At 38.9% G+C, this 25,997-nt stretch overlaps 1 protein-coding gene across 1 annotated transcript; it reads left to right on the top strand.

The window, feature by feature from the left end:
- Nucleotides 1-19,471: 19,471 nt before the first annotated feature.
- Nucleotides 19,472-21,089, top strand: LOC131677239 (cuticle protein 2). Its single transcript, XM_058956963.1, has 3 exons — nucleotides 19,472-19,667; nucleotides 19,839-20,095; nucleotides 20,227-21,089. Exons 1-3 carry the CDS (start codon nucleotides 19,656-19,658, stop codon nucleotides 20,690-20,692), a joined length of 735 nt encoding a protein of 244 aa, XP_058812946.1. The 5' UTR covers nucleotides 19,472-19,655; the 3' UTR covers nucleotides 20,693-21,089.
- Nucleotides 21,090-25,997: the final 4,908 nt, after the last annotated feature.

Below are 25,997 nucleotides of genomic sequence, written 5' to 3'. Positions count from 1 at the left end.
ATACTGGGCAATTACGAAGCAGCAGCTAAAAATCCGATGCTGCTAAAAATGAAATGAAAATGTTATGAAAGTAGAAGTTAGCTGGGAAAGAAGTTACAGGTACTACTGCGTAAAAATTTGTGAGTGCCATTCAAAACTGTTTTTAAATATTACATATCACAAACTGAATATTTTTCCTGATTGAGAAAACGAATCCATTTTTGCCCACTATTTCTACGTAGTGCAATAATTTCGTGGACAACCATTGGTTGTGAAACAAAAATATATCTAATATACTAGAAGTACCGTAAACCGGGGTGATATTGATCACTTTTCGCAGTAATCATTACATATTTTTAGACGCAACACTTTTTTTTTTTTTCATATTTAATATTTTTAAACCATGTACTGATGTATGGAGAACAAGATTGGATGGTTTTACCTAAAATTCTCCGCCTCTAGCTATTTGTCCAAAAATGATTTTAAATTGAAGTCCGTTTTCGTATTCCGGGGTGACTTTGATAACCTGCATGTTCACCCACATTAAGTTATTGATGTCAATGTTTTTCATTCAAGTGTTTGTTTAAACTAATTCTGGAAAGATACTCATTATAAAATAGATGTTAATTGGTATTATACAAAGTATATTTAATACTGTAAGATTCGAGTAACCAAAATTCGTATAGTTTGTGTCCAACTAGATTAAAAGCTTCTGGAAACCTTTAAAACTGCTAAAATTGTTTTATTTCAGTGCTTTATCAATGCACAAAAAGTTTCATCCATTTTAACACGTTAGACTAGAGAACAAAAAAAAAACTATTGCGAATTTTAGCTTGAAATAATTGTCAACTAGTTTCACAAAAAATTGTATTTAAAATAAGCAAAGTCTTAAAAATAAATTTGGCACATCCAACTTTAAAGGAAAATAAAAACTAACTTGTAATTTAATACTCTTGCTCAAATCTGAGATTTATTTGTTTTATAAAAAATAGATACTTTACGAAGCTTCGTAAAAAAGGTAAAGTCAAATTTCGGTTTTTTGTAGTTTTTGTACCCAAAAATCGAACAATATTTATTTATTTATTTATTTATAATTAATTAATATCAACAGACACAGTGTGGCCCTAATGATATTTTCTTAATCTATTTAAAAAGTCAAATTGTAATCTGCTACGTGGAATGTGAAGATCGAACTCGGATGAAACTCTGTTGAAGGTCCGCTGCAAACCGATGATGGCACCGTTTACTCCATAGTTAGTCCGGCGAAGAGGTAATCGGAGGAATAAATTATTGCGAAGGGCGCGAGGGCGAACGTTCATGTTTATCGCACTGAGAAGCTCGGGGCAGTCAATTCGATCTTGCAAAATATCCGAAATCGTCATAGCACGGAATAGATCCCGTCGCACTTGCAATGTATCGAGTCCAATAAGCAAACCCCGGCTTTCATAACTTGGCAGCTGATGAGGGTTGCTCCATGGCAATCGACGAAGGGCAAACCGAACAAATCTGCGCTGTACTGCCTCAATTCGATGGACACCGTTGAGATAATGAGGGTTCCACACAACTGAACAATATTCCAGAGTTGATCGAACGAGTGAGCAGTAGAGAGATTTCAAGCAGTAAATATCTGAAAAGGGCTTAGATATTCTCATTATGAACCCCAAACAGCGTGATACCTTTGCGACAATATAGCTGATATGCTGTTTAAACGTCAGTTGTTCATCGAGAAAAACTCCGAGATCTTTGACGCAATTCGCTCTGTCAATTGTGGATTCAGCTAGACAGTAATCGAATCGAATTGGCGTTTTTTTTCCTCGAGAACGTAATGACTGTACATTTCTTGGGGTTTAGGGTCATTCGGTTGATCTCGCACCATTCCGCAAAGGTTTCCAGTTGGCGTTGAAGGAAAGCTGCATCATCAGTATTCCGGATTCTATGGTATAACTTGAGGTCGTCGGCGAAAGACAACCGTGGTCCTTCTAAACAAAAGTTAACGTCGTTGAAATACAGAAGAAAAATCAATGGACCGAGATGGCTGCCTTGCGGAATATCAGATGAAGCAAAGAACTCTTCGGATACACAATCACCTATCTTGACTGCTAGACGACGATCACTGAGATACGATTGCATCCAACGGAGAATATTAGTACCAAAGCCGAGTCTATCCAATTTTGCCACTGCAATAGCGTGATTTATCTTGTCAAAAGCAGCTGAAAGGTCCGTGTAGATAACGTCAGTTTGAAGGCCGTCCGACATAGCATCTGTAACATATGTTGTGAACGACAGAAGATTCGTAGATGTTGAACGTTTCGGCATAAATCCATGCTGAGTCTCGGAGATATACTGTTTGCAGTGGCTGGAGATGGGTTCCAACACAGCCATTTCAAACAGCTTAGGAACTGCGCTTAGCGTTGTAATACCACGGTAGTTGTCAACTACCATTTTATCACCTTTTTTGTGAACTGGAAACATGAAGGAGGATTTCCAGAGTTCGGGAAATACTCCGGTTGTTAGCGACAATTGAAACAGATGACAAAGAGGTTCAACTAGACCGGCAGAGCATTTTTTTAGAATAATAGTTGGTATACCATCTGGGCCTGCCGAGGTTGAAGCCTTCATTTTCCTAACCGCCAGTTGTACCATATTATTGTCGATATTGATAGAGTTCAAAGATTGGTATGATTGAGGTACATTGAGAGCCGCGTGTGAAGCCTGGGTCGGTGTCAGCTTCTCGTTGGAGAAAACACTCCCGAACTTTTCAGAGAGTAGTTGGCAGATCTCCTGTAAACTAGAGCTCATACGTCCTCCATAGCTCATCGTTGAAGGCAACCCGGATTCCTTTCTTTGCTCGTTTACATGCTTCCAGAATGTTTTAGGTTCGGACTTCAACTTACGTTGCACGTTTCGCAAGAAATCGGCATGGCAACGCTTCGATGTCTTTTTATAGACTTGGTTAACATGAACGTAGTGTTGTCGCAGCACGTAGCCCCCAAACTTGGAGTACTTCTTCAGAGCGGCTCTTTTAGTCGCTTTTAACCGTCTCAGCTCGGCAGTGTGCCACGCTGGGTGCTTAGATTGAAGGCCACTTCTTTTGGGTACATAGCGATCGATAGCATAGCTCATAACATTGGAGAAGGTCTGCACTGCAACGTTGACATCATCATTGTCGAGAATTTCAGTCCAGTGGATATTCGACAGGAAGTCAATAATGCTATTATAGTTGGCTTTTCTTAAATTATAGCTGACGGTGTCAGAAGCATTGCAGTCATGCTTCACTCGAATCGCTTCAAGCAATATATGCAGGGGAGGGTGGTGTCTAACAGTCTTTACCAGGGGGAACGGTGCTGCGGTAACTTTTGGCGCGTAGTCAGATTTGCTCGAAAACCAGAGATCAAGGATTCTGTTGTTCTCGTTCACCACATTATTCGTTTGGCGCAGCAGATTTATACTGTAGCAGTCAAGCAAACTGGTGATACCAGCATGAAAAGATGACAGTTCGGGATCAGCGAACATAAATCCGTCAGAAGCAGAGCGCCATTTTAATCCGGAGAAATTGAAATCACCAACAATCAGGATCTCATCAACCGGGCTTGCTTGAGCGGAAATCCGTTCCAGTGACTCAGTATGTGACTCAATCAATGTCGAATCGCGAGTGCGGTCCGGTGGAAGATAAACCACGCAAAGATAAAGTGCGTAGCCAGCCAGTTTGATTCGCACCCACACCTGCTCGACAGAGACCCCCAAAGTATCGTCAATCAGTTGCGTTTTCAATCGACGATGGATAGCCACAAGTACCCCGCCACCGGTAGCCTTGAGACTGTTGCGTGAGCTGCGATCAGTTCGGAAAACATCGTAGTTGGCACCAAATGCTTGCACTGACAGAGTGCTATCGCTAAGCCACGTCTCTGTGAGGGCGATTATGTCGAAGCATTCATCCGAACTTGCTACCAGATAATCTTCGATTACTGAATTCATACCACCGGCATTCTGGTAATATATTTGTAGGTTTGAGTGCCGCGATTGATTGCCGTTGGTATCGATTTGGAAGACCCCTTCACCACTCCTGCACACAGGACCGTGACGACTGGTGAACGCTGGCTGCAATGGCTCGATTGTGGCAGGGGGATCAAGGGCTTCCATAGTGCTAGCTGCAGTGCGTCCCAGGGTGCGATGAGTCATACAAGCATAGCATAGAGTGCTTAGTCCTTCTGTGATCGTTGTAGAGCCGAATGTGCTGTGAAGAGACGAGCTCGTTACGATGGGATCCAAATTTTGTTTTTGACATTGAAGATTCACAGCGGCGGTAGAGTTGTGCTCATCAGCAGACTGTAAGTGAAATTTGCATTGAGGGCGTGCAGCATCTTGTATTGCTTCGGAAGGACATATACCCTTCTTGGCTTTACCTGACACAGAAGAAGTCGCCGATTCGCCAGGTAGACCTAAATCGCTCGCCGGGATACAAGAAGTTGGACAGATGAGTTTATTGGGAACAGCTTGGCGCTACTGTCCACCACCAGATGAATTCTTCTCCGCCGCAATCCTGATGATAGGTCGTTGGATTTTTGAATTGGTCACACATTCACGGAAGTAGATGTTCTCCGGCCAAGAATCTTTGGACAGAGCCTTATCCCTGTATGATTTGCTAACGCCAACTTTGAAAGTAATGAAGCTCAAAGATGAGAGATCCTTGTCCTTAGGAACTAGACGAACTATTCTCGGTTGCAGATTCTCCCCCAGACAATCTTTCACAAGGGTAGAAACTTCATCATCCGTCGTGCTGGGATCGAATGCTGACAAGTAAACCCATAACAGCTCCTCAGGTGGTGAAATTGTTTTTATTGTTTCAAACGCAGCCTTGGATCCACGAATATTAGGAATTTTTGTTTTGGGCGAATCATCTTCGCGTTTGCGCTTAGGCGTGTTTGAAACTGGATTATATTCAGCAATTCGATTCCAAGGCGTTATAGTTGGGGATAGCGGTTTAGAGTCAACTTTAACCGAGAGAGCTTTGACGACATCTTTCAAATCAGCTATGTCGTTCTTTATAGATTTCAGAGAATTGTCGTCAGGCACTATGTCGCAACAACGCGAAGCCATTCTACGGAAATTATCATTCGAGAATAAATCAGCACAGCCATTGCACATCCAGAATAGATTCCGTGGGTGGGTTCCCAGGACGTCACGAACATCATAATCCATCTTGACGCATATCATGTGGAACGAATTTCCGCAGTATCCACGACATGTGATTCGATCAGAATCATTAACCACTTTCGAGCAGTTGTTACAAGCCATGCTTTTGATGTAGAAATATACTCAAAATGTATAACAAATCAGTATTTTATAAGTTTAGAGTAAAAATCATTTCAAATTACAATGATTCGGTAGACTATTCTGGTTTAATAAGCGATCTACGAAAAAAGTTTCGAGTGATCACAGTCACCCCGATGATCAAAGTCACCCCGGTTTACGGTACACATGATATAAACTACATCAATACTACTCAGTTTGGTGCGTTTTACTTCGAACGGAGCTAGCTGAAATCAGAAGTGCATGTACCAAGGATATGTTTGTCTGTTTCGCTTGACCATGCATAATTATAGGGCAGATATAACACTATGACAATCTACGAAAACCAAGTAACAATATGCCAATAAAACTCAACTGTTAAAATTATACTTTGGTTACGATTTCAACACGAAGTTTTTTAGCGAATCTATCAATTTTTATTGATTTATATTTTTAAACTAGGGGGGTTACAAAAGTGTTATTCTTAACATATTGAACGTGAGCAGTACCACGCTCCTGTGATGAAACTGGATATAATGTGGCTTCAGAAAAGCCAGAGTTTTAGAATCAGGATGATTTTTTTTGAGCCTCGCGTTTCTTACTGAAGGATAAGGAATAACGATTCTTTGGTTGGTCGAGTTTGACTTTGACCTTATTCTGTTTTAACCGAAACTGAAATCTGCAGCTCAGGAATATGTTACTTGTGATCGATATAATAATCCAACAAGATTCATCGAAAAATTTTTGAAACAAATAAAGATTGGGCCGCTATTCTCTTTTGAAGTTTTCATGGTACCAATAGTGCAGACAGTCAGTATGATTTTTTGCATCCTATCCTCATCACGGCGCCCTAAAATCCCGGGCCCCTGGCCTGGGTCCAGTGTGCCCATGAGTAAAGACGGTACTGCAGTGGTGTACAGAGATTGCTCAGAATCGTATGCGAAAAGATCCTGTAGGGACTTTTTGAACGTTGGATAGTCCAATTTTTCCGAATATACGTGACGCTAGAAACGTAAATTAAAAAAATTATGAAAGCTGAAAAACGCAATTATTCACACCGGTTCGTCGATGGATTAATGAGAGACACAATGTTTCGTCTGGTGGCTAGGGCCTCCGTTGTGTGTTCGATTCCACTTTTGATCGGAATACACGGAGCTAGGAATCCTTTTTCTGCGACAGCAGTATTTCATGTAGATCCACATTATAACAGTAGACGTTTCTGACAGCAAAGATGCTCACAAAGCATAATAGTGTTCATATCATCGTAACGTTCGTCAGATGATGACAGTTATGCATCACTTCTATACTAATTATTATGATAGTTGTGGTGAGGGTAATCATAAAAGAGCTGTGCTGCCAACATTCTCCCCACTAAACTGATGGTTTTAGATTTACCTATTAACGACCGACCATGCCCATATCGATACAGCTCAAAGGAGGCTGTCCGTTCAATGGAGCATAGAAAGCATTCCTTGGTTCTTTCGCATTGCTCCATTCCGGGTTATGGAAAGACGGACACTTAAAATAGAGTGGTAATGAGAATGCGGACACTTTAGACACTTAATAGTCATATTTAAGATCGCGTAACTTCAAAGCATTTTTCAACATTTCTTGTCAGAGGACGCTAAAAAATTGGCAAATTTTGAGGAAACGGTGGAAGTTTAGGAATCCCAAAGGTAACAACAAACCTTCGTATAAGGGGATGGATGAGGGTCGTGACTTCGGGTGATATCTCTTGTTATTATACGTTGAATACCCACCTCTGGCGTAATGAGGTCGCGGAGGCGGTTTGCGCTTGTAGTGACGGTTATCGTGACATTAAACATGTTGTCTGGTCGTGCGCTTAGTGTTCTAGCGCCAGATCTCTTTTAGTCGAACCCATTAAGCCTCGTTCCAGTCAGAGATGTGCTGGCTAGCTTCGATCTACCATATATGTCTCTCCTATATATTTTTAAACTCGATAAATATTCAAATTCAGTTATCCCTTTTCTTTTGGTTGATATGTTAACAGCTACCTGCAAAGAGAGTTCCAACCAGATTCAGAGAGGCCAGTCGGCGTTTCGGCGCATGATGTCCTGACAATGGTCTTCCTTTTGCCAAAAAGCTGCAAGCTTAATTTCTTGTGCTCCCTGACATTGTCGTCTTTTATCTCTTCACTTTCCGTGAAACGAACTCTGCTACTCTGATGTTGGAATCAGTCCCGGTTGTATATGTCTTTTGCCTTCCTAATAAAAAGGCATATCTCAATTTTTCAATTGTTAATCAAATAATAGTTCTTATTAAAAATTTTGAAATTGTATAGGGGAACCCTGGGCTATTCGGACCTACTTAAGCAAATCGCCATTTTAGGGGGATAGATGTGAAAAAAGTTATCGGTGAAAAGTCCCAATTGTTAGTTTGACACCTCAGCTACATTTTGGTGCCATGAAAGGTTCATTTGCATTCCTCAATGGCAGCGCTGGGTGACGATTTGCAAACCTCTACGTTTTTCCATCCTTTTACAATGTAGGGGTAATTCGGACCTCCCTACGGGGTAATTCAGACCGTCAGTTTTCTTTAATTTTTTTATAATGGAATTATGTTTACCTATGAATTAGTTACAAGAGACATTCCTTAAAAAGCAAAAACAAAAATTGCTTTACAAAAACTTAATCTGGTATGCCACAGCTGTCGATTGGCGGCCCATGTATTTTCTTTGCTCTGGCGTGTGCAATGGTGTGCGCAGTCGCAAGCCGCTGAACGGTGGTTGACGGAATAGGGAGTCCGAATAGCCCCTCATACGCCTACGCTCATATCGCACAAAAGTGGTGAGCGTTTCGAAAATATCTCTATTTTCATCCAAACAAAAATCATTCCATAAAATAAGAGCCACAAGCGTTCCAAAACACCTTACCTTTTATTTTTTTTAACTTTTATTTGTTGCTTGAAACACGGTTTTTCCATTATAATGATTTTTGTTTTGAGAATTGCAAAACAACGAAACACGTTGTATCTCCTTTCTACAATGAACAAAGAATCAACTTCAGCTCTCAAAATTAATGTTTCAGAATAGCGGTTCTACGAATATGTACGATAGTCAGAAAGTCTTGCTATTTTCTGAGGAATCGAGGGGGTCCGAATTACCCCCACTGCCTTAATAGCCCCAGGTTCTCTTATCTAATCTTTAAAAATATTTCTTTCTGCATCTTTTAGTGTGAATAAAATTGCATTATTAATTTATGTATATTGATTTGAATTCCTTGTTCTAATATGTAGCTGTGTCAAAATATTTTCCCATTAGTAAAAATAATTTCAAACTTCAAACCAATCCTAATTATTATCTCATATTGTAAAAAAAAATAATTTTAAATTGGTTAATCTCAGGTGTTGGTTTGTCAAAATTTTCAGGTGGGTAATTCCCCCCTCGGTTATTATCGAGTGGTTAGTACTACCCATGCTACCCGCGTGATCCGCCGGCCCTGCACATTTGACAAAATTAAACAACAATCAACTAACAATGGCTAAATTATTACTCATGCTATTCGATAGTTCGATGTAGTGTCGACGGAGGTTAGATGTAGAAATCAAATTAAGGGGGGTAAGGGATTCAGCAAGAAAAAAATCACTCTTTCGCGCATTAGAAATTTTATAACTTTGGGTCAAGCGAATTGACCAAAGCTTTTGTGTATTATAATGCATCATTTTAATAACATTTTGTAATTTTTTCATGCAAATATATCGACAAGCGACTCGGTGATGAAGCTTTTTGTAGAACGCTTCTGGAAAAACACGATTTGCGGTGTTAATTGCTATTCAAAAACTACTTAATCGATTAACTTTTTAAATACCTAATCCCTACGTTGAGTTTTTGAGATAATTTTTAAATTAAGGGTGCTTTTTACTCATTTGAAACAGGTTTCCTGAGTTTTGAACTACCTAACCCTCTTTGCTAGCGATAATTTCAATGGTTTATTAGTAATTGTTTGATGCAAATGATTGCAATTGCTGCTATGCTATTCTTAGTTTATGTTGGCATCGGTTTTTCCATTTCATTTCATTTATGCTTTTTGTTTCAGTTTTTTTCTCGATTTTATTCTCTGGTTTATTTGCGAACAGACTTATCGTATGTATCACTACATACGAACAAACCACGCGTGACAGGCGATCGGTTTTTTTTAGTCTTGTAGGTTATGATATGTGCCGAACCCTCAGTAATTATATAGCCTGCAAGTATAGCGAAGTTATTTCGATGATAGCAATTAATTATAAATCATTTGGTGTAGTTGAATCAGATCCATTGGGTTGGAATGGGTACGAAAGTTGCGTTTTTTTTCTAGTATCTATTCACGAGGTTTCGCTCAATGTTGCCAACCGTTTGCGTCGAGATCCATTTAAAAGAAAAGATCACAATTATTCCAATAGTTTATCGAAACAGATTAGTTCTGTTTTCAAATCCCAAATTACTCAGTTCCTGTATATTGCAATGACGTCAAGCATATTAGAACTTCGGCGTGAACAGAAGGTCGTTCAACTTTGTGTACTAATTGTCATTCAATCTGATAACAAAGAAATGATCAGAACAACAATCCAAGATGATGAACATGGGTCAGTCTAATTAATCGTTAAACTTCCAAACTTAACATTTTAAAGCGTCCGTTTCTTTTGAATAATTTCTGTGTACTCAACGCTTATTTCCGGATATCACAAAATAATTAAAAAACAGCGTTATTTTAATATTTGATGATGACAAAACAGGATTAAATGTATTGAGAGGCAAGAATATTGGAAAATAAATTATAATTTGTCTGTGTGCCTATTTTATTCATTTAGGGGCCAGGAAATTTTCAATCCACTATCGTACAATGAAAACGTTTGTTGATTTGGGGTTGGGGATGTTTTTTATGTGTAAAAAAACAAAAATGTGGGTATCAACCTTTTGTACTTTAGGCATTCAGTTTACCTTCTCATCTCGTACAGAACAGAAGCTCAAAATCGCTTCGCTATTGTATCAGTAAAGTATCCAAGCCCATCCATTTACACATACATGGATAAAATTTGGATAAAACTTTTCTAGTTAGTTCTAGTCTACATACCAAATTTATAACAATATGGGGATCCCCATGTTTGTTATATTGAAATCAACTAAAATGTTTTTACCTTTTTCATATAAAAAGGTTATGCAATCGGTCGGAATTTCGACTTTTTAACCGAGGCCCGCAGGGCCGAATCTCTCATACCATTTGACTCAGTTTGTCGAGATCGGAAAAGTCTGTATGTGTGTGTATGTATGTATGTATGTAACAATCTCACCGGTTTTTCTCAGTGACGGCTGAACCGAAAAAAACTTAGTCTGAAATGAAAGTGCAACCTTCCCATAGGTCGCCATTGATTTTTTTTATTGATCGGACTTCTGGTTCCGGAGTTACGGGTTGAAGAGTGCGATCACACAGCAAATTCCCATATAAAATGGTACCAACATGATGTTCAAATGATGCAATACATATCAAAATGTGCACAAAAATACTTGGATTTGCATGTCTTCATCACTATTGACCCATCGAAGTCACCTTGATCACATTGGCCACCTATGACGGTTCTTGATGCCCCTGGGAACTTGCTAAATCCTTTCGTTAATGTCATACCTATTTCTCAGCGAATTATTTACCGATTTTTATAAACTTGGTCTAAAATGAAAGGTCCAACGTTCCCATCAGCTGCTATTTAATTTCTAACTGATCCTACTTCCGGTTCCGGAGTTACAGGATGTTGAATACGAATTCACATCAAATCCCGATTTCAACGTATACTGCGATGAATGTGAAAAGGTGAAAGTTTTTCGAAAATGTGACCACAACTGCTTGGATTTGTAGTTCTAGGTCACTAATAGTCATTCAAAGTATCTGGCCACATTAGCCACTATCGACGGTTCCGGAAGCCTCGGCGGAAATATCCAAATTCAGAATAACAGATATATTGATTTCTCAGTGATGACTGGACCGATTTGACCAAACTTAGTCTCAAATGAACGGTGTTGCATCCTCAAAAACTGTTATTAAAGGCCATTTCGATCCGACTTCCGGTTGCGGAGTTATGGGTTGAGGAGTGTGGTCACATAGAAAACTCCTATTCAAACCGATACCGCGACGAATACAAAAAGGATTTTTTTTGCTAAAATAGGAGCCAAACATTTTGCATTTGTAGTTCTAGGTTGCTGACGCTCCATCGAAGTCGTGTTGACTACATTGACCACCAAGACGTTCCTGGGAAAAGTGACCATCTTTCAAAATTGAGGGAGGCATCTAGTGTAATTTGTAAAAAAAGAAATATTTTTTATTCGCTTTATTGTTAGTATTGAACCTCTAGAATACACAGAAAAGAATATTGTGCAGTTTTAAATTTATTTTCATGCACATATTTGGAGCATTAATATAAATGTAAAATTAAGTTCAACCACAAATGCACACAACTTGTCGTGCTTTCTTCAACGAATTTGATTATAATTTTAAACGTTGATTGAAAATTACAGTTTCGTTAAATGGAAATGGCTCTTTAATGTATTTTAATCCAATATTGCTGTAAAACAAATAGCATGTATTATCAGATGAACGAAAGTGTAAAATCATATGCTTTTTGATGCTCCCATTGAGTGCATCAAATTCAATTTATTTTTCAAACAAATTTTTTATTCAAGCTTTGTATGTTTACATTCGTATTGATTTACAGGTCGTGTAAATTTCATTATTTTTTGGTGTGTAGTCTTCCGCAATATCTGTTGCCGCGTTGAACTTTTGTTTCAAACAACCATGCGTTCCTCGCGCGTATTTGCTGTAACACATGCAGATTTCAATCTACCGGCAACATTAATAGCATTTTTCTAATTGTGTAACCAAGCGATAAACCACGGAAAACTTAATAAAAACAATCTCCTTATTATAGTGACCGAATTCTACACTAAAATATAAGATTTTTTGGTTTTTATTAAGACATTTTCCGGGGATGGGCGTAGCGTGGTTGGTAAATCAATTGATTGTACGTAGCGCACCTGGGTTCGAATCCCGACCCCGCACATAGGGTTAGAAATTTTTCATAAGAGATTTTTCTAACCCGAAGAGGCGAATGACCTTAAGATTAAAACCGCTATAATCGAAATAATAAAAAAAGACATTTTCCGAAATTCAGACTTTTTTCTATTTTTTGGTTCATTGAGCACTACAAATCTAAGCTTAAAAATCTTACTGAATTCCCTATTTCAGACAGTTGTATCAAGAGTTATCATGTCCGCCATGGCGCTCCTGGTGAAAATGGTTGGACATCTACTCTTGGCACGCTCGTATGTGTGGCTTTTTTCGTACATATTGAATGTATAAATAAATCCTTATATTACACAAGAGGTACATTGCTACCTTTCCTTCGAAATCGTATAACAAAATTACCTTCGGTTTGTCTAGTCTAGTCTAGTCTACACCTACATAGCCAATACATGTAGAGGTCCTGAAAAACTGCAGACGTTCGCCTACAATTTTTCTTGTCAATATTAATGTTCGTTGCACATATGGTAGGTGATACAATCATTAAAGCGGCCAGGCCAACTGTGCAGCGTACAAAATGAAGATGATTCAAAATTATACGGCAATCAAATTAATTATTTAATGAAGAATTTAATCAGTGAATTATTTTGAACCTTGAATAAGGAAGAAACGTGGACAACCGTACCGACCATTTCAATTTGATGGGGGTTTGATAAATCGTTGGAAGTGACTTGGCTTAGAGGGTTAATGTCACTCCTTAAGTCCTTTCCTGGGATAAATGTATTAAGCACTGCCCTGTCTAAAACTAAATTACTTTCGGTTTGAGCACTTTACAGACTCCCCCCTTAACAAACACACATTCGATTCTAGAGATGGTTGGGCAGATTTTCACAAACTTAGTCTCAAATGATTATCTACAACATGTACATTACCTCGACAGACTTCTATGAAATTTCGTACGCATCGGTTGAATGGTTCCGGAAATATAGAATGAATCGTCCGGTCACATAAGAAATCCCCATATAAGTCGGAACTAAAATTTCCAAAACATGAAATTACAGAATTCGAATTCATATTTTTTATGCCAAATTTCTTTAAAATGCATGAAACGTCGAGAATAATTTGGTAATAATTTGAGAAAAATCGACGTTATGGAGCTTGTTGGAAAGGTAATGCAATCGGTCGAAATTTCGACTTGACTTAACCGAGGCCTGCAAGGCCGAATTTCTTATACCATTCGATTTATTTCGTCGAGATCACAAAATGTGTGTGTATGTATGTACGTATCTTTGCGAGCATATGTGTGATAGCAGAACCGATTTGCACAGTTTCAAATGAACAATTTAAGGCTCCCATAAGCTTCTATTGATTTTTTACTTGATCTGACTTTCTGTTTCGGAGTTACAGGTTGAAAAATACGGTCACACAGCAAACTCCTATATAAACTGCTGCTGCACCATGGCTTCCGAATGAAGTAATACATTTATAACTAGATTCAACATTACTTGGATTAGCGGGTCTATATCACTAATGACCAAACAAAGTAGCTTTTGCCACATTGGACCATGGTAACACGCCAAGTTCCTAAGCTACTGTCCTATTGTCCACCGAACTCTTAACCGATTTTTACAAACTGGCCTAGACCACTAATGGTGAATTAAAAATTCTTGGAATATATTGTCCACTATCGATAATTCCTGGGTTCCGGAGAATATTCCAGAACTAAAGTCACATCGCTGATGACTGAATCAATTATCACTAACCTAGTCTCAAATTGAAGGTATAATATGAAGTTGGGTGTTGCACTCATCATCATCCCTCTCCCTCCTTCCTCTCACACCCCTCTCCAACTCTTTCACTCCTCCCTCTCAGACGAACCTCATACCCGCATACGCTTCATCCACCTGTATACCAAAATACGTTAGGTTGTTCCCGACGTATCCTCCCCCTTCCACTAATTATTCACCAGTTCCTCACCAGCACGCATTTCAAAATAAGTTAACATGAAGACAATATTGAACTCACGCTGATTAGGCTATTTAAATATTATACTTTTGCTTGTTACAAGTGTGTCTGCGTCGACATGTTGCTCATCAGGTTAGTGGCAGTGTTTATTGGAACGTATTTTTCCTTCTGAGTATAATATGGCCACAGACTGTATTGCTGCCTTCGACTGAGCAGTGAAGTGAGTCAGTCATATTAAATGTACAAAGAGATAACACAGTTTCGATTAACTTTAGAAAAACTCGTTTTAGACCTACAGTTCAGATGGTGAAACAATTGGTGAAATGGAGTCTCGAAAAAGTCAGCGATATATAACTTCACCACGTGAGAAAATGTGTTTTGAGAAGTTGTTTAGGAGTTTAGATTGGACAGAAAGCTGAAACATAAGGTCGAATACAGCAACATTAGAACCAAGATCCGTGTATAAACAATCAAATGGCTAATGAATAACTCATGCAAGTTGTAACTCGAAACTAACTGGCCGTATCATTAAAGAAATTGCGAACGCACCTAGTATCTCCAAATCAACATCTATCGCCATCAATAAATAAGCAAATGCTGACGAAGACGGGTTTACAACAGCGACCCGTAGAAACAAGAAACAAATAAGAATACCGGATCGTGCACAACAAGAAAACAGTATCGACGACGACATGGACGTGAAGGATAACGCACCTAGGATTTAGCGTTATTTTTTTTTATTTTCACAGCTTGTAGAAACAAAAGAGTTTCTGGCAGAGCCGTAGCAACCTAAGGGGCAAGAGGGGGCTTTGCCCCCCCACGCGTTTTGCGCCGAACGAAATTAAAGAATAATAAAATAAAAAGCAAGAGATCCATTTGTATAGTTTATACTGTGGTAATTAGTATCGACCCGAAATTTCATCGCCGCAAATGGCCGCGCTTCATGAAGCACCGCGCTCAGACGATCTGTCATAATATCGCAAATTGCATAACGAAGGGCCGAATGAGAACAAAAGTTGTTGAAAAAATAGATGCAGTCTTGTCGATGTACGGCTGCTTCAACTGGTGTGGATGGGCACCGTGCACAGCTATCTACTTCCACTCTGCAATCTTATCCTCTGTAGTCTGCAAATTGCATTTGAGATTGTAGTTCGTTTGCGCTATAATTGCGGTCCGCAGCACAAATTGTTTGATATACTCCATGTCGGCTGGTATTTTCTACAAAGTTTTCTCGTAGCTGTTGCACCTGCGCTACACATATTGCCTGGATGTCGACTATTTCTTGTCCTCCTTAATTCCGTGGCAATGTGAATCTTTCCAGCGCCGACTGAGGATGGCGCATTGCCGCTGGTTCTAAACGCCTTCCTCAATTTTCTCTCGAGATTTTCCAGAGCTGAACTGACCAACTCTATTTGATGATGCCGAAACTGTAGGTTAACACGGGGACAGCCAACGTGTTGATTGCTCTGACTTTACTTCACGCGTTCAAGAAAGACTTCAAGATACAGTTCACTTGGTTCAAGAACGTTATTTCGGAGCTTAAGTTTGATGTCGGTGCGGCGAATCCCGGGGAGCTGCAGGAATCCGATATACTGATATGATTCGCCGCGAATCGCTTCCCGAATCATCTCACCTTCGTCGCAGTCTCCAGTCCCGACCAATCGCCCTGATGGGGATTGAGAATTGTGGTACCACGGGTTATGAAATCTGGCGATAAACGGAGTTCGTGTAACGCCTAATTTCTAAGATACTGCGTACCCTCGCGTTCATCATTGGGTTCGACAGGAGACAGCTGATATCTCGTCGATTTCTTCGCCGGCTCATTTCTCCTAGCGCCTAAGCCATTGTTGCCCTTCGCGATATTGTACGGGAACCTCCCAAATACTGGTTCAAAAGCTATAACATCGCTGATATCCAGTAGACCTTCGCTGAAATTGGGCTTCTTGTGGCTGATTTGGTCATAGAAGTTTAACGTCTTAGTCATTTGGATAAAATACTGTATTAGTGTGTCGTGTTTTATCGTCAGCTGGCAAGCTCCCAGCATGCGAAGCTCAGTAGATACAATGATAGCGGTGGAGTTGTTCGAGATCCGACTCTCGAATCTCCGCTACCCTGGAGGTATTTGCTTTTCCCGGTGATGTTGACACGGGTCGCCTCTAGGTGTAAGTCGGTATCGTAAACATCTTACGGTTGCCACTGCAACACAGAATACTTCCAGGTTTTGCACAAATTCCAGATGAATTAGGAGCACGTTACCATTCATGACCTGAAGTTCACAAGTCAACTTAAAAGAATACTGCAGCTTTGGGTTCCTGGGGCGTGACATTGAATCCGTGCGCAACCGCTTCGTCCACATTAAATACCAAATCACGTAGCAACTGCCGACCAAGGGGTGGGTCTCTTTTTTCCTGTTTCTTAACGACTAAGAGTGAATCATTTTTTGTTTTTATCTTGTAACGAGCGAGACGATGAAGGAAGAAAGTTTAGAACAGCGTGGAAACGGTCATATGGGCAAGCTTAGAGTTTACTGATGACGTAACCCTTTGTGCTCTACCGCAGGAGTCAGTATCGTCTTGAGTACTGTGGCTCTAAATATTAAAAATACTTTTTTTTCCAGTCCCTTGCTTTAAATATACGTTAAGTTTAATAAAAAAATTTGCCCCCTCACGCAAAACAGGATTGCTACGGCTCTGATTCTTGGTTCAATTACGCCGACATATTGATGCGTATCTTGGTCATATACCGGTGTAGTGCAAAAATAGGTAGACTGATTATACCCAAATTTGAATGAGCGTAGTATTGACTAAACCGGTGTAGTGCACTGTCAAAACGAAAATGTCTTTAGAGTGGTTCTTTGTTCGGTGGCAGCATGACACAATAATACAGTTAAATACAAGTAGCTTTACAGCAGATGCGCATTATTTTTGGTCGTCCGGTTGTGATCTTTCATTAATTAAAATAGTAGAGAAATTTGGGTCGTCGCATTGAAAATTATATTTTATGCATCAAGCATATTTTTATGTATCGTTGAAACAGAGAACTTTTAGTACGTATTTTTTATTACAAAAGTTTTACCCTTAGGGTCAGTCATCTCTTTTCGGGTTAGAGAAATCTCTCTGGAAAAATTTCCAACCCTATATACGGGGTTGGGAGTCGAACCCAGGTGAGCTGCGTACCAGGTAATCATTTTACCAACTACGCTATGCCCATATGTTTTTGCGTATTAAAGTTGCTGCAGCATTTATGAGTTATTCCTTAAGATCCTTAAATTAGTCAATATTTAATAGTTGGGGCCCTAAACTTTGATAAAGGTTCTTTTGATTTCATACAAATGGAAAAAAAAACTAGTAGTTATTGTTCAAAAGGTGGCAGAACATTTTTTTCTATTTCAGGAGATAAAAACAGTTTTTACGGTAAAAATATCTTGTAGCTCAGCTAACCGTCTATCTTAGGTAAATTGAAATTGAAAGGAATTGAAAAACATTTATATTAGAAATGTAATTCATAGGAAAATGATTTTTCCTAAACTTTTAAACGCCACAACATAAAAAAATAATGTACTTTTCAAGTGATCTGATAAATTTTGTAGGTCTGCTCAAATACAACACAAAACCATGTTTGATCAAGTTTATATCTCTCAGACTCTTGATTTATAACACACACAAATTTTTTGGCACGTTCGGCACTATTTTTTTCATTCTCGTAGAAGTTTTAGCCTCCTTCGCCTTTTGTCGAGCTAGAAAAATTTCTTTTGGAAAAAATTTCTAACGCTATGTGCGGGGTTGGGAATCGAAACCAGGCGAGCTACGCACAACCCAAATTGCAATTTATGTTTTATAGCACGCTACAAGTGCAATCTAAGTTCTCATCATTGGCTACAAAACTCCCATAAAACCTCAATTGTTACTAGGGAAGACAATCGATTCCCCAACTACGCTATGCTTGCACCTGACTAAAAAATTAATTACATTAATTCAGTTTCCAGCCGATTTTCAAATTTTTCTTTGTTCTAAAAAAGATAAATAGACCTTCTTCAGAATATGCTATATTATATTCTTATGTTAAAAATTCTGTGCGGTTTTAGGACAACAATATAAGAATAGCCATTATTTCATGGAGAATATGAAATTGCTCAACACTTTTATGTTTCCTTTTGGTCCCCAAACTAGATAAAATTTTTGCGAAATTATCTCACACTGAACAAAAATACGCTTTATTATAATGTATATGCCTAAAAGACACTTTTTGTGTAAACGGTCATTGTATTTCATGATATGATAATCGTAACATTAGCTTAAATCAATCTTTGATTTCAAATTTTGGATGATTTATATAATAAGAATGTGAAATTTGACAAAGATACACAATATTCAATGAAATGTTTCTGGGAAGTGGGAGCAAAAGTTATTTAGTATTTGTGTGCCGCGCGATTTGCGTGTCATGCATTAAAAGTGTACGATAAACATTGACTGCAAAGTTGCTTAAATGAAAGATTGAGCTTCGCAATGAGATTAAGAACAATAATTTGCATGCAGTATGTCATTATCGAAATAACATTCATGATGGTTTACTTTTTGCCTGAATAAGCTTCATAGCAGTGTACTTTGTTTTAGTAAATTGGTGTACCACAATGCGACAAATACAAGTAACAACTAATTAAAAATAAAGAAATTAAGGAACACAAAAATAAGGCGCGCAGTGTATACTAAAACACATTTGGGTTAAATAGAGATTTAAAAAATTGTATCAAAAATTATAATTTATAATTCGCCCAAGGGTCGAAATTAGTGAAAATAGTGCCCAATCAAAGTTTTAAAGTTACTCAAATTGTTTCTAATGCAAATATTCTTTCCATTACCAAATATAGGTGCGCTTGATAGTCAGTGTTGCAGTGAGAAACTTTCAAAGGAAGCGTGAGACATTCACCGTAGCGTCTTTCTGTCTAAAGCGATGAATTACCCAAATATTCTGCCATGCCCACTTCTCGCGATGAGTTAGTAGAACAGACTAACTATTTGCTGGCCGATCGGCTAGAGAGTATACCGAAGTCGCCTTTCTGTTCTCTTTTACTAGTCTAGGTAAAGCCGAAGCAAAAGCGCAAAGAGGCTGCGATAGTGCAGTGGAGGTGGGTGGCTTTTGGCTCCAGCGCACTCGCTCGCGAGTCCCACGTTCGTTCCCAAGGTTTGACCATCGTTGGTTCCTCGTATAAAAGCCACTAGCTTGTCCCGGCCAAAGTTAGTTCTTTCTTTGCCGTGAATCTATCAGTATCTTGGTCCGCTTCCGAGGATCAGGATCTGTTACCGAGAGTGTGCGTGTGTATTTAACAAGTATAGGCTTTCCAGCAGAAAAGCAGTTTACCACACAAGGAAACCTCTTCGATTATTTCGAAACGAAGGAATAGTAAAAACTACTAAAATGTTTCGATTTGTGAGTGTTACTGTGTTTAATAAATTTAGTAAAGAGTCATCTTATGATGTGTTTGGACATATTTTTTCGATAATGTGAACAAACTTCCAATCACTTCCGGGAAAATAGCTTCAGTGAACGAATTTAGTTATCATGTATTAATTATTGCTATTTTTATTATGTGTTTTGAAGATATTGGTATCAACGTTGCTTGTAGCAGCAGCCGCCCAATACCAAGGTGGTTACAATCGGGATCCGAAGACTGCTGCTATCCTGAGTGAACAGCGCTATCTTTCCGGAGACGGCAAGTTTGGTGCTGCATACGACCAGGAAGATGGAACTAACTTCAAAGAGGAAACGGATGCCGATGGTAACCGTCGTGGATCCTACAGCTATCTTGATCCATCTGGACAAAGAAAGACTGTCTCCTACGTCGCTGGAAAGAATGGGTAAGTTTTTCGGTTGTGCTAATAGCTTAGTTAGAATTATCATTCTCCTAAGTCCTAAATTTTACTTTCATTTATACTGAAACATCCCAAACAAAAAAAAGCTGAGCTTTGAAATTTTGAAATCTTTTAAGGTTCCAAGCATCTGGTGATCATCTTCCAGTAGCACCAGCTGCTCCAGCTCATGCTGCTCCTCAGCCTCAGTACCAACCACAGGCTCAGTACCAGCCGGAACCACAGTACCAGCAACAGCCGCAGTACCAGCCACAGTTCAGCAGCAGTGGACGCAGCTTTGATAACCAGGGTTATGACGATGGACAGTACGACCCTCGCTGGAACGATCCATCATTCAGCGAACAACACTCGCGCCAGGCTCCGGCTCCAGCTCCAGCACCAGCTCCGGTCCATAATTATCGTCCAGTTCCAGCCCCAGCACCGGTAGCTCCTGCTCCGCAATATAGTCACTACAATCATGCCCAGGCTGGTCCACAGCAACACCAGGATTGGACTACTCAGGCTCCCCATCGATTCCAGCCACCAGGCAAACTGCAGCTGAACAGAACTCCAGATGGTTTCAGTTACTCGTTCAACAAAGTTTAGGTTAGCGATACTGAATGCAAGTCAAAGAGAGTACGAGAAAGATAGCGATCGTGTGTGTGAGATAGAGAGATAATATGTGAAACTATTGAACCTCAAAGGATTTCCTTCTTCTCCCTTACCACAGATCCTTTGGAATTTCCTACCCCCTTTCTAATTTGCATGTATTCTGTTCACTGTTCGTTTTAGTAGTCGAGTAAGAGTTACTGCCTGTTGTGATATAAGTACGTAAGAGAGGTCCAGTGGATAATTTTTGTCCACGCTATAGTAGTTGAATCTTATTTAAAGAACCCCCCTCCCCGTTTTAACCAAGATACTATTCTTCCCTAAATTGATTCATTGCTGCCCGAAAAATTCAATTGCATATCGATTGAAAATAAGAAAAATTCAAACATTATAATTTCATTTTGCTATTCATTATCGAAAAAGAAACAATTCACTCAGAAAGCACCCCTTCACCAATTAGCGCCTAACCGATTGCATTCATTAGAGCACCTATTTGATGGTGTGCAATTTTCCCAACCGATTGATTTTACTGACTTTCACTACTCCCCAGCTCAACCATGCCTGACAAATAACAAAACTTGAAAATAGTTCACCGCAATTCATGACCGTTGCACGATTTCCTGAAACTGAAATTCAGCAAATGCCATGTCATGTCTCCCCACGGTGCCGTGTTTCCGTGGGTTCTTGGTTTGTGCTCGCAAGTGCGCATGAGCGTTCTTTATAAAAACGCCCTCGTTTCTGCTTTGCTGTTTACCAGCACACACCAGCAGCGGGGGCAACTAGGAAATGTCTTGGACAAGCGATTTCAATGCTGTAATAAGTAAGAAAACTTGTTTTCCTCCCTCAGCCTCTCGACTTGACTTTGCTCGCTCGGGAAAAAAATCGGTACGAAATTATATATTCACTCTCGCTTTCGGTATGTGCAATCGTATCGGCGTATTTAGTCTATCGGCGGAAAATAGTCTGACTTTATAGTAAAAAGCAGGGCAGACACTCCGCACTATTTCAACATATTGCTCTACTCGCCGAGCTGAGAACTAGATCGGCACCCGACTGTCATACCACCAGCCGTGAATAATGATTAACCTTCAATGGTTGGACAAAATTTGCTAAACGGCGTAGCGAAATAATGCGGTAAAACTGAAAATTGAGTAAGCAATGTGCACTGACTAGCACCAGACCAAGCATTTGAGTAACGAATTATAAGTATTTAATTTGGTATGTGGATCACCCAACAGCCGGCATACGCAAGTTTGTTCCGCATATTATAAATTCCGTCATGAAGAGATCGAGAGCGGAAAAAATGTAACTAGACAGGTTTCAGCTTATACGACCTTTGCAGTATATGGTTTGAAAGTTCGAGTTCAATGCATGGGAAATATTTTTTTTTCTCTTGGGTTTATTGCGACAAGCTATTGGTTTTGTCCATGTTCTTACTGGGGTTCGATTTGTTACTTCATTTGTGTCTCAAAAATAATTGAACGCACTGTGCTATATTGCTCCCTAGGGAGAACTTACCATCTGGTTGACACTAGACCCAAGACGGCAACACGATTTGTGTTCCGAAGCAAACAAGTGGTCAAACGAAATCTGGTGTTAAGCTAGTGCTGTATTCTGGTTAGGCGAAGTCGAAAAGCAATCCATTGCTAATATTAATGAGTAAGTGCTCGATTTTTAAAGTAATCAATCCTATCCGAAAAAGCCCACCCTGAATCATTCACCAATGCATAGAAAAAGAAAAAGACAATTATAAGAAATTCATCGATGAGAATATGATAATATAGTGTCTTTTGCATCTTTCCTGCTTACGCACACTACCAGTGCGTTCGAAGCTTCGAATTACGATCATGAACGATGTTGAATAAGATAACAGTTCTGCGCTGGTGGAGCAACTAACTAAGCCGCAGGGATACCCTACAGCCAATGCCGTCTTAAGGTTGAACAAAAAATGGGCAAAAATCGAAAACGAAAAAAAGCAGTTTTTCCCACACCGTGTGTTAGATCTTCATAAAAATCAATCAGCAGTACTGTAACAACATTCTACATAACTTGATTGAGTTTTATAAAGATCTGACACACAGTGTGGGAAAAAACTGCCTTTTTCGTTTTCGATTTTTGTTCATTCTCTGTCCAACCTTAAGACTAGTCGGGGCCCATGGGCACTATTGAACTAAGGGGCCCCTATCATTAAACAGGTGTAAAAAGATGTATGTTTCTCCACTCTAGGGCTCTTCCAAATTTAAGACAAGTAGGCCAACAATTAAGTTTGTATGGAAAATCCATCAAAACATATAAAACGAATACATGGTCATAGAGTTCACCAACAGGTGGCATTGTACACGCAAGATGATCGGAGTTAATCTTAGAATTTATTGGCAAGTGACTCTATCATGCACAAGATTTCCTAAAAAGCAAAATTCCAGACACACTTAGACTGAGTTACTATAGCAATTAAAATGATATAGCAGCATATCACAGAGAAAATTCGTGTTTCAATCTAAGATTTCCAAAAAGATACATATTGTACTGGCTATTGAAAAGATAACTGGACAGTTGATGGCTAGAAATAATAGATTCCGCGTAGAGTTTTTCTTAATACCAGTTGTATAATGTAGCAGTAACCTGACAGAATTATCATATGGTAATCTGATCTTTATAGTTGCATGGCGTTGTATGAGGATGAAGAGTGTCTTGGCCAATATTGAACGCTGAACTAGGACGAGTTGACCGTCCACTATTTGAACTTTATCGGGACTAGAAAAAATCATTGTCTTCCGTGATGAGTTTAAGGTGGCTTTCACAAACAAGGATCGAATATTTCTGGTTCATATTCTTGATCAATCTGAACTTGTTAACGTCCATGTTAACATGTGTTTTGCTTCGAACTAAGCTAACTGAAATTGGAAATTGCATTTTCCAAGGAGTAGTAGTCAAGTACACCATTTGACTGCGCATGATAAGATAGGTTTAACGTTTCGAATTCTTCTGATCAGCGTATAACAGCTACCTTGATCGCAATATAGATGTTAAGTCCAAACATACGAACAATAATTTTCATTGTCAAGTTTACTAGCTTTTGTCCAACGGGAGTAGTGTTCTATCCTTACTGTAGGAATAGAAATAACAGCTCTTTGCTTTTATATATACGTATACGGATGTAGCTTTCAAATGGATTACAATATCGCCTTGTTGTCAAAGAGAAAGTTAAAGAAAATGTTGTGGGCCTTTTGAAAACCTTCTTGTTGTGAAGGAGAATCGCGAATAACTTATGAAAAGGTCATAATAAAACAAAATAATTGTGTTATTAAAATAAAATTTAAAATATCTCGAGAACTATCACATTTCAGAATTTTTTTGTTATGAGCATTTTGATTTAACATGGCGTTTAGAATCATTTTTAAAAAGAAAATTGTATTTTTGCCTGCAAATAGTATGAATAATTCATACTAATTGCATGCAAAAATACAATTTTCTTTTTAAAAATGATTCTAAACGCCATGTTAAATCAAAAAATATGTTAAAAGTTTTTGTTAAGAAAACTTTTTAATTGAAAGATTCTCCATGAACCAAATACACTGAAAAGTTACTTTTACGTCTTTAAAACAATAAACATTAGATTTTTGACATTTTATGATGGGGTAACACGAATAACGAATTAACTGTTTATGTTGGAACAAATTTCCAAATATCTCGAAAACTATCGCATTTTGGAAGATTTTTGTTAAATGCATTTTGGTTTTAAACGATTCTTAGAATTACATTCTGTAATAAAATTACAGTTTTGTAGGTCAATTAGTATGGAATTTAAAAACATGTATAATCAGAATATTTTGGCTTAAATGGCTTAAATGGCGTTCCCCGTATGTAGTCGGGGATTTGTGCCTTCTCGTTCATCACTGGCAACTTTGTGATATTGCGGAACTCTTCCTGGTATCGGGAAGACTTCAGCGTAGCGCAATCTTTTAGCGTCTTTGGTGGGGTCTCAGTTGTGCACTACTTTGGTGTTTACATTGGCTTTCTTTTTCAGTTCGCTTTTCAAACAATAAGCTAGTGTGTGTGTGGAAATGGCACTCCTCTCCTGACTTTTCTTATGATTTATTCTCACTTATTTTACAAAACAGATCATGATTTCAGCGCCCCCTAAGCTTGGCGCTCTTGGCGGGGGCCAACCGCACGCTACGGCTCTACCGACGGTAAGGAATGAAATGTAGGGGAGCCCGGGGCGGTTGGGGTAAGTTGGCGGAATCCCTTTTTGTCTGTTTCTATTAGACATATAGCGCTGCCTCTTCTTGTGAACCTCAAGTTATGTGAAACCCGTTATCCATTGTGGTTTTGTTGCAAAACGATTTGTTTGGTGGAAGTTGTAATTGATAGTGTGTTTTCGAGCATATCAAGTAAATTTTCTGAATTTTAAATACTTTGCGTTATTTAGGGTGATTTTCAATTTATTTCCCGAATGTTTATTTTTTTCGATAGCGCGTGAAAAGAGCTTTCAGTATCCGTATAGATATTACATCTATCCACAAACAAAAGTTATTTTTTAAATAGTTTTTAATAAAATATGCGGTTGGGGTAAGTTGGCGGTGCTGCACGCGGGGCAAGTTGGCGATACTATTTACAGTGCAAAAAAAGTCATCAAAAAATTTATTTCTGGAATTCACTGCAAAGTAAAAAAATCTTTTTCTTGTGTATTTCGCCAATGTAGGAGGCATTTATTCCAGCTAATCGCATGAAGAATTTCGAAAATTTGTTTTTAAGTAGGGAGTACGCGCCAAAGTCAAAATGCCGGGGTATTGAAACTGAAATATAATGTCGGTTAATATACAGTTTTCTCGAAAAGACATTCAGCACCTTCCAAAAGGACCCTTGAAGTAATTGAATCTCCATTTGATTGCATAGTTTTTGGCGTATAGTCACATACCTCCAACTTACCCCGGGCCGTCTCTAAAAATGCAGACAATGCATCAAACACTTTAAAAAAATCAGAGATGTTGCCAACAGTCCGCTCTTTCATGCCGCGTGTTCTATTTTGCAAGATCTACCTACATCAAAGCGATAAAAATTGAAAACTGAAAACACCGCCAACTATCCCCGGTCTCCCCTACAACAAAATGCTGTTATTATGATATAAAAATAAAGGGTAATGGTAAATGTAGCTTTTTTCAAGAGCGTGCAATTTAATTCGCTAATGAATTTTAATCTATCACAACTTGACTCACGTTCTAGTTTACTGTCCTGCTCCTATTTGTTACAATTTGCTATACACCCTCCCTATTAAAACATAGTTTATAGTAGGTCATTT

Source organism: Topomyia yanbarensis, chromosome 1 (genome assembly GCF_030247195.1).
Source record: "Topomyia yanbarensis strain Yona2022 chromosome 1, ASM3024719v1, whole genome shotgun sequence".
In the NCBI taxonomy this organism is placed as follows: Eukaryota; Metazoa; Arthropoda; class Insecta; order Diptera; family Culicidae; genus Topomyia; species Topomyia yanbarensis.
Note: the sequence above shows the minus strand (reverse complement) of the source record. Positions and strands in the feature narration are given on the sequence as shown.

Bases quoted from the DNA above. Each gene is read 5' to 3' on its own strand.
- LOC131677239 (XM_058956963.1), top strand. The intron at 20,096-20,226 runs GTAAGTTTTTCG...AAATCTTTTAAG, and splicing joins TACGTCGCTGGAAAGAATGG to GTTCCAAGCATCTGGTGATC.